General features: G+C 41.5%; 1 protein-coding gene across 1 annotated transcript in view; it reads left to right on the top strand.

Moving 5' to 3' along the window:
* The first annotated feature begins 249 nt into the window (after nt 1-249).
* Nucleotides 250-9,206, top strand: part of UBE2E1 (ubiquitin conjugating enzyme E2 E1) — a 66,477-nt gene continuing 57,520 nt past the window's right edge. Inside the window, exons 1-3 of the mRNA XM_054991419.1 lie at nt 250-337; nt 1,601-1,779; nt 3,156-3,206. Of these exons, the coding sequence (XP_054847394.1) occupies nt 1,628-1,779; nt 3,156-3,206 (203 nt within the window). The 5' untranslated portion in view covers nt 250-337; nt 1,601-1,627. The remainder of the gene's footprint in view (nt 338-1,600; nt 1,780-3,155; nt 3,207-9,206) is intronic.

Raw genomic sequence — 9,206 nt, 5'->3', positions numbered from 1 at the left:
TCACAGGCACATTTGTCTCCCCTTTTCTCCCTCATCACCCACCTAAAAACCCTCAGGAGGGTGAGGTTTGAGATGCCTCAGGGAAGCTCCCCTTCGGACGGTGCACAAGTTTCCCCCTTGTGAGTGTGTCTGTGTGTACGTGTGTCTATCTGTGTGTGACACTGGCTGGCTTCCCTCCCTTGCTTGGCGGGGGGGGGGGGGCGGCAGCGGCAGGCAGGGAAGCCATTGCCTGTTTAATAGTTGCTGTTGCAGCACTTCCGCTTCTCTCCCAGCGAGAGAGACACGAGTGGCCAGGCCCAGCCGCACCGAGGAGGAGCAGCCAGACACAAAGGGAGAGGTATGGGGAAGGGGCACCCCATCTCCGCGGCGAGGCACAGCCGCCCCCCTTTCCCCCGCGGCCCGGGAGGGCGCTGAGGGGAAACGGGGAAAGGCGGAGGAGGGGGCTTTGTGGCTTGCCCGGGAAAGCTAGAGATGGGGGGGGGGACCCGGGTTAGCAAAGGAGACGCGGGGTGGGGGTGAGAGGGAAGAGGCAGAGGGAGGGAAATGGGGGCTCCTGTCGGGCTGTCAGACCCCCCCCCCCCGCTAAAATGGGGGAGGACAGCAGCGGCAGGAGGGTGCCTGGCCGTGAAGCTCTTTTCTTCCTGGGTCCTGCCTGAGAGAGAAGGCAAAAGATGGTGTAGAGGGAGGTAGGAATGGGGGGTGGCAGCAAAACCGGGGGGCTCAGAAGTAGGGCGGGAGGAAGCAGGGGGTCCGGTCTCTCCCTCGGGGACTGGCTGCTCTCAAATCCCACCCCCAGGGAAAGCTTTAATCTGAGGGGGAAATCCTCGCCTCCCCAGGTCCGCAAATGATTCCCGACAGCTTCTGGTCTCTCTTGCCCCCTCCCTCCACCCCGATTCTTTTTTCCTTCTGTTTTACCTCTTGCCTTTTCTGGACAGTCCCCCACCCCCCACCCCGAATTAGCACTCGCCGATTATGGGCCTTTTGAAAAGTATTATGTCCCCCCCCCCGCTTCCCAAATTTTCACTTCCTGTGGTTCCCAGTTTCCCCTCTAATCGCTTTAGACACCCCTCCCTCCCCAAGTCTGGTAAGCCTTCCACAGTACTGCCCCCTCCACGTACTAAATCCTTTCCTCCCCTAATCTTGTGGCACTGATTCTTCCCCCCTTTCCTACCAGTACTTACTCTTCTCTAGGCACTGATCTGCCCTCTGCTTTAGGCCCCCTTTCCTCCATGTGTTTTGGACACTCTTGGGACTCGATTTGGGAAAGGGGTGATCGTCTCGTGTATAAATGCTGGGGAAAGACGTCTGAGGAATTAACTTCATCTCCTTAATCGTGTTTCCTCTTTATTAATTTTTGTGATTTGCACCCCTCCCCCCAATTTCCAGAGATGGAGCTGGTACTAAATGTTACTGAAACCAGGATGGGGGCTGCTTCTTTCTTCTCTTCAAAGCTATTCTGTAGTCTTCCAAAGTCCCCACAGGGAGAAGAATCCCTCTCCAAAGAGCTAGAACCAAAACCCCTTTGGCAGTTAGGTTCCCTGTCCTCATTTAAAAAAAACGTGTGTATCCTTTCCCATTCCCTGTGGTGTCTCCTCTCCAGGTTTGGGGTGCGTAGTGGGGGGTAGCTATGTCGGATGACGATTCGAGGGCTAGCACCAGCTCTTCCTCATCTTCATCCTCCAACCAACAGACCGAGAAAGAGACAAACACACCTAAGAAGAAGGAAAGTAAAGTCAGCATGAGTAAAAACTCCAAGCTCCTCTCCACCAGTGCCAAGAGGTGAGATTATCTTTAAGCAGAAACTACCTTCCCTGACAATAACTAAGTACTTATGGCTTTCTTCACCATGCCCTTTTGTGCACTGTAAAAATCATCTCTTTTCCAACATTAGCTTTGTACCCCATTTCTTGTATCCATTATTCTTCCATTCTTCAAGTCTTGTTACAGTCTGTATTACCTATATTTATAGCCAGAGAAATTCAGAGCTTGTAACTTAGAACCAAGAATATCTCTTCTTAATTCGTGCTTTGCTATTGACTTCCTACATGGCCTTGGGTAAATCACTTCATTTCTTTATCTGTTTTCATTTTGAATGATGGCAATATGGATGACAGCAATATACAGAAAGCAAGAATGCTGGGAGAAATAATTAAGCTGCTTTCAGGTCACCTAATGATAGATGTGAAATGCTGATCTTTCCTGGGAAAACACTGTGGGGGGTTTTAAAATCTCCTGTGCATATAGAATTAATATTGGGGGGACAGGTTCAAAGGCAGAACTAGAACTGGTTATATCATCATCTCTCAAAAAATTTTGAGTCCTACATTTGTTTTCAATCTTTCATACAAAGTATTTCTGCTGGAATCATTCATGTAAATTATGACTACAAATCTTTGCAGAACCTATACTAGACTCATGCTTGTGTATCTTATTACAAATCTCTTGTGTGACTGGCGTTTTCATCAGTGCTTTCAGCAAGTTAAATGACAGGTCCCAAGCTCTCCTTGTTCCCATTGATGTTACTATGATGCGGAAGTAGTGAAGAGGGGCAGAGCTTTTCATTAGAATATCCTGCAGTGGCAGGGGTGTATGTGTGAGATTCTGAATTGATATTGGCTGCTAATGACTCGTCTCCTGTTAAGGAAGGAAAAGCAATAAGAAGGAATGGCTTGCAATGACTTCTCCAACCATTTACCGCTTGTGATAAAAATCAATAGAAAATTTGTTACAGATTTCATTGATGCTCAGGTTTCCTTTGTGGTTAGTGAGCGAAGATTGGTCCATACTATTTTGCCTTCATTCCTATGACGGAATTAAAATGATAGGTCAGAATGTTCTTTTTTCTCCTAGCAGCCTCTGTAAGAAACTAGTACATTCTTGTGAATGGACCTGGAAGATGTAGGTGTAAGGACTGGATTTATTTGTTGATCCTGAGACAAAGAGTATCACTATTCCCCGAGTGTTAAGTGGGCATAATAAATATCAAAGGATTGTTGTAGATGTCAGTGAGTTTAGAAAATGTTCACCTGGCCATCTCTTGAGAGTAAAGGAGAAATATACAAATCCACAAACTTTCTATGCATGTTACGTAGGGAAATAATACAGCATGAGATTTCATGAAATTCCTTACTTTCACTATTGATTTATTGCTGTAGGATTCAAAAGGAATTGGCTGACATCACTTTAGATCCACCTCCCAACTGCAGGTATGTTTTGATGTATCTGTTCTCAGAGCTAAACTATGTGCCATAAACATGTGGTTTCTACTGCCAGACATCTCCTGTATCTTGATGATGTTTAGTTAAAGAAGGTATGCAATATGATGTCCTAGCATTGAGTGTTTTTCTCCGCTTGTATGTGGCTGAGCCCACTGCGGGGAGAGCCGAATATAAATTGAATAAAATAAATAAAAATTGTGGGAGGTGGGGAAATGCTGAGTACAATGATGCCTCATCTTGGGTCACTTTTAGCTCACTGCTACCAGCAAGATGCAGGAGTCAACATGGGCTACAGCTTCATAGTAAATGGAGAGTGTTTGGGTTTTTTCATTATTTTGAACTGTTCTTTTTGTGGTTGTGAGTGAAGCAAAGCAATGATTGCACAGATACTTTGTGAATGCTTGAATGATATAAAATCATTCTCTGTATCTTGACATGGATGTTTTGCTTATTTGTTATCTTTTTAAAAGAACTGCATTAGGCTTTGATTGTATTGTGTGTTATCACACTGCCTGTGTGTGTGTATGTGTGTGTTTTGTTACTGGCTGGTTATGAAGGGCATTGAAACTGTGTTTTCCTATAATGTTTTTACTTGTTTTGAAGCTATTCACTCTTACCTCCAAGTTTGGAAGGAAAAGAACTCTTTCATTTGGGTTAGTGTTTGTTTGTGAAGCGATATTGCATGTTGAAGGAGTGGGATTTGAGCTTTGTGAAAACACATCCTGGAAGGTGCTGTTGCATTTTATAAAATGGGTATTAAAAGATTTAAGCATATTTGAAAGCATCTGCTAAGCTGTTCTTTAGGATATCATTTAGTATGGGATAGAAGTGTGCTCAGGTAACATTTAGCGCAGGCTATATTGCCTATACTCTTTTACTTTTAAACAGATTCAGCATACACATATTCAGAGCTACAATTTCCATTTTTTTTAAAAAAACACCTTTTTTATGGGGAGCAGCTAGGAGGACAGGAGAACGGTGTCTCTATTTATTAGGATCAGCTGAAGACCTTTTCCGTTCTGTTGGCTAAAGTCTCTGTTGCAAAGGATCATCAGCATTATTGGTGACTGATGCCTGGATGAAAGAAAGGAAACAACTGATACAGATGTATTAAGGTTTAAAAGGGTTTTAGTAGATAGCGTTTGATAAAAGAGACTCAGAAATATGCCTGACAAATGGCTTTGTCATGTTATTGAGGGTTCATACAGCTTTAATTGATAGTGGTTGCTAACTCACTGCATGGGTGTAAATCCCAGCATTGCATTGTTCTTAATGATTTTTCCCCATCTGGATCGAAGTGTATGTCCAAGTCATCCTAATAATCTTACAACAGTTCTCTTTCTCTCTAAACAGCTTGTATATGAACTTGGTGTCTTCTAGGGCTATGCTAGAAAATTACCTTGTCAGAATATAATGACCGTAGATGTGGTTTCTTATTTCACTAGTGCAGTCCGCTGGGGAATCATAAACTTCAAGACACATGCATAGATGTTTGCTTTGCTTAAGCTTTTTGAGGGGTGGAAATTGGTTCACGCTACAAGCACTTTAAACAACCCAGTGATCAGAGGAATTTTGCACTTTGGAGGGTATGAGTGAATAGAAGTGGGTTTTTTAAAAGCTTATTTTCCCCAGTGAATACTGTTGAACTTGAGAGAGGTATTCTGTCTTTGATTCGTGTCCCTGACAGTGGGGGTGTGAGGGAGAGAAGGGAATGGATCTAGAGGCCTTGCTGTTTGTGATGGAAAGATTATAAGAGTAATTGCAGTGTCAGAACTTTTATATTTATGTTTAAAGACATTTCAAAACATGTCTCTTTTCACTTTGTCTTAATTTCGTTAATTAACACATGTTAATGATGTATTATTGGAGGTAGGCTGCAAGGTAGTACTGGAAGTGTTTTCTCATGCACACACATACGAAGAGCACCTTTGAGTCCTTGTGCAATTTTGCACATTTTCATGCAGAATAGAATGAGAAGAGAATTTATAGCCAAAAGGCAGGATAACAATGTTTGTAATAAATAAAAAGAACCGTTTAATCAAGTGTATGTTCCAGCCCGTGTAGATATTACCTTAAAATGACAGATGGAGCAAATATTTAAAAAGATGATTTAAATGTCATTTGCAAAAATGGCCTGTGTTTTGCTATCACCCAATGTAGTCAGTGGAGGTCAGGCTGTTCAGCTGAGACCTAGTGAAAGACGGGACCTGTAAAAAAATGGCAGCATATGGGCCACTGGCTACACCTGGCCTACCAAAAACATTTCTTCCTAGCCTGCTCTTGTTCAGGGGTAGGAAAGCTTAAATCAGCCAGATGCAAGCACGAGGCATCCATTGCTTTCCTCTGTCTTTAGATTTTTGTATAGCCTGGTTTTCAGTGATGTTGGTAGCAAAGATTCCAGTGTTACCGTCTGGTGATTCTCATGTTGTGGAATCAGCATTTCTGGGGATAGGGTACAAGTTCCTTTGTGGCGACTGCTATTGCCTGTCCTTTGAAAGGCAGAATGAACTGCCATTTTGCCCTAGCACTGTTGCTACAGGGCAGAGTTTGCGCGCTTCAAATATTATTAGTGATAGGGGCCAGCAAGTCTAATTTTTTCCCCACTCCCTTTTTTAACTCCCCTAAGAGCTTTCTGCAGCGGACCCTTTAAAGTGTGCTGTGGCCCCATATGGTCCTGGTCTTTCCCTTTCTGTTTGATCTGTTTTGCCTCCCGGCCAAGGTTGAGCTCTGTCAGTGAACCGTCTGCCTGTGTTTTTGTCTTGGTTCTGCTTGGGGAAACGTGGATTGTTGCTTGTGTTGACGTAAGGAGGAGGTTCATTATGAAACGAACCTGTCCTAAGTTGCTTTCACAAGGGATGCAAAGAATGCCTTTTCTGTCTCTTAAGACCTATGAACTTGGTTAATGTGGGAAACGGTCATTTTTTGTTTGAATGATAATTTTTCTTAGTTGGAGCTATTCAATACGAAGGATCCAGTTGAAGTGCATTGTCCCACAGTCCCTGTGAGCAGACTTAGTTAGCAGTCCCAATTACTGACTTTACCAGAGGGGAGAAGTGTGTCTAGGTATCTGTAACAAAAAAGGTAATATTTGAACACGTATAATGCAGGTCTGTGTGATGACATTGCATGACTGGGGGGAATTTTCAGAAACAATTAAACTCTTCTGTGTGTGCCTATTGGCTGTTGGTCCAAAGCAAAAACCCAACAACACAATCCATGCAATAGCTTTATTCGGACCAACCCAGTGTCAATCTTTGTTTTTCAGATTTTGTGTATATATTTAATGTTACAGGAGTCGTTGGCGCCTGCTCTTAAAATTTGGTGGTGAAATAGCGTCTCTGCTTTTGGTTGCTTTTTCACCTTGTTCATAAAATGTGATCACCTTCCTTGCCCCCAAGAACCTCCCTCTGCTTCACATGTGATAAGGATCTGAATGGTGGTTGCAGTGTCCCCCTGCATTCACACGGCAGTCCTTTTGAGGGGATCAGGTTTCCCCAGTCTCATTTTATGGCCTGGGGTGGAATCTTGGCTTGAAATGCTCCAGATGTTGACAGAAATTGCTTTTCTTTGTTGACCTGGTGGTGCACTTTGGGAATGGGCACTGAAATCGCCCTGACTGCAGAGACCTGTATGCATAACGGTTACAGCACAGCAGACTGAACTTGCAACAAATGTGTATGGAAAAGACTTCTAAGCAGCAAGAAACAACTCTGCTCCAAGTTTTTACGAGACTACAGATAGGGAAGTGAGAGAGAAAACTGTTTCTCAATGTATAAAATTTTCAGTCAACCGTTGTTAATAGGAGCATTGTTTTTATTTCAGATATTACGTTTTTTTAAATGCCACTTTTCTTGCAGTTGTGGTGGGGGTTTTGAGTCTTTTTCACATTTAGGATCCTAAATTGATACTTGTGAAAGAGTTGCCAGGGAAGAATAGGCTACATTTCTGTTTATGAACTTACTGTGGCTGTGGCAATTGTAACAAGAGGGTTAAGTGCATATTATGACTTTGAATTAAATAAGTGGAACATAGGGTGGTGTTAATGTTTAAAGAAGGCTCACACTGGCTAATCAGTGGAATGACCTGTTGGAATTCTAATATCTGTTTTAAAGTGCTTATTAATACAAAATGAAATGTTTGAACATATTTATCCAAAGTAGGCAAAATGGTTTTTGAAAAATGTGCTTATTTAACTGTTTACAAAATAATGACTTTCATAAACCTTATATGAAAACCTCAGTTCAAAAGGCTGCATCCCTGGACCTGGAGAAATTGGTACCTCAAAATTATTAGCTGAGGTTTTGCCTCACTAACTTAAACACAAAAAATTGCACCTGTGTTCAGGTTTGTAGGAGCAGGCTCAAAAACTATGATTTAGGATTTTTTAAAAAGCGAAAACAAACAGGAGCAACATTTGGATTTTAAAGCCTTCAGCTGTATTCAAACATTGCACCTAATCACAGTTAAGAAAAAAATGAACTTGGCTTATTGCTGGGCTTGTGCACGTGTCTTGCTTGTCCCCCTCCCTTCTTAAGCAGAGTTAAAAATTAACTCTGGTTACCTGTGAGGTATGAATACAGGAATATGAAGCTAGTACCCCCTTCCCAGACCTGGATTTCTAAACCAAACTACGGTTAACTTGTACACCTTGCATTCATATATCCAGGGCTTTTTTTCTGGGAAAAGCTGAAAAACAACCCTGCATATATCACAAATAACCAAGATGAGCTTCTAATTTGAATTTTTCATGCAAGAAGGGGAGAATAAGCAAGGTGTTTAAGCTGTCAGCAAACCAGGTTTATGCATGGTTTTCCTTAACCATGGTTAAGTGTGATAATTGGATGCAGTCTTTGAACATGTATGTATTTTAAGATAAGTGTTGCTAGTCTCTCTCGTCAAATATCTTGTGCCTTTTATCTTTCCTCATCAAAGGCCTACTAAATTTTCCACATTGAAAAAAAAACTTTGGGGAATGCTTAGTGTCACTTGTAAAGCAATATATAACAATACTACACTTTGGAAACATGGAATCTTTTCAGTTGTAAGTTGTAGGGATGGAAGTGAGGAATTGCTCTCTTAAGTTGTGCAGCAAGGAATTCTGGGTGTATTCCCATCCCCCAATCTGAACTCTACTTTCAAATTTTAATTAATACATGTCCCGAGGCCCTAATTCTTTAAAAGCTTATGCATATATATTCCCCTGGAAATCGGTGGAACTATATGCAAATACATTTTTTAAAAAAACAGTATATAAAAGTACAATACCTGTTTCTGTATTGCTAGGCATCATGTGTTCCTTAAGCAGCTATTGCTTGAGTGAATGTGGTAAATGGCCCTGTTTTCTAACTCCTGCATAATGCAAGAATACTCTGCAGCTGTTAAACCAAGATGAGTTCTGGTTTTTCCTTTCTTTGTTTGCAGGATTGAAAGACGCGTTTGTGAATGCAAAGTTCATTTTGCTTGTGTATGCTTTCTGTTTTTGTCAGTTCAGTGCTGACGTGATAATACTGTATTAACATGTATTAATTGAAAATTCTTACATAACTGGAACTACAAATACTGCACATTCAGTTTCAAAGGTGTGATTCATATGACGATTTTGTTAGTTTTAGTTGACTGAGAGATTTTAAATCTAAGTTGTTTGATCCTTTAATCAGCTGGTTTTTACCAGTTAGTAAACTTTATAAATGCATAGCAAAATGAAAGATGATTAAAAGATGATAGTTTAGTATGCTTCCCTCAAATAGATTTAAAACTGTTTTCCTTAAAAAAAAAACTCAAAAAACTATCAATTATATTCCCTGCATGAAGGTTTGTAAGTAGAATTCTTACAGTGCCATCACCGTTGATCATTAAAATCCCCATTTTTAACCTGCTATTAATGGATGAATTCTGTGTTTTCAAGTTTATTTATAGCACCCAATTTGCTACATGGGTTAGATCATTTCAGTTCTTATAAGTTTACTATTTGTGATTTCCACAGCAGAT

The sequence above is a fragment of the Eublepharis macularius genome, chromosome 11, assembly GCF_028583425.1.
Source record: "Eublepharis macularius isolate TG4126 chromosome 11, MPM_Emac_v1.0, whole genome shotgun sequence".
In the NCBI taxonomy this organism is placed as follows: Eukaryota; Metazoa; Chordata; class Lepidosauria; order Squamata; family Eublepharidae; genus Eublepharis; species Eublepharis macularius.
This window is presented reverse-complemented; position numbering and strand designations above follow the sequence as displayed.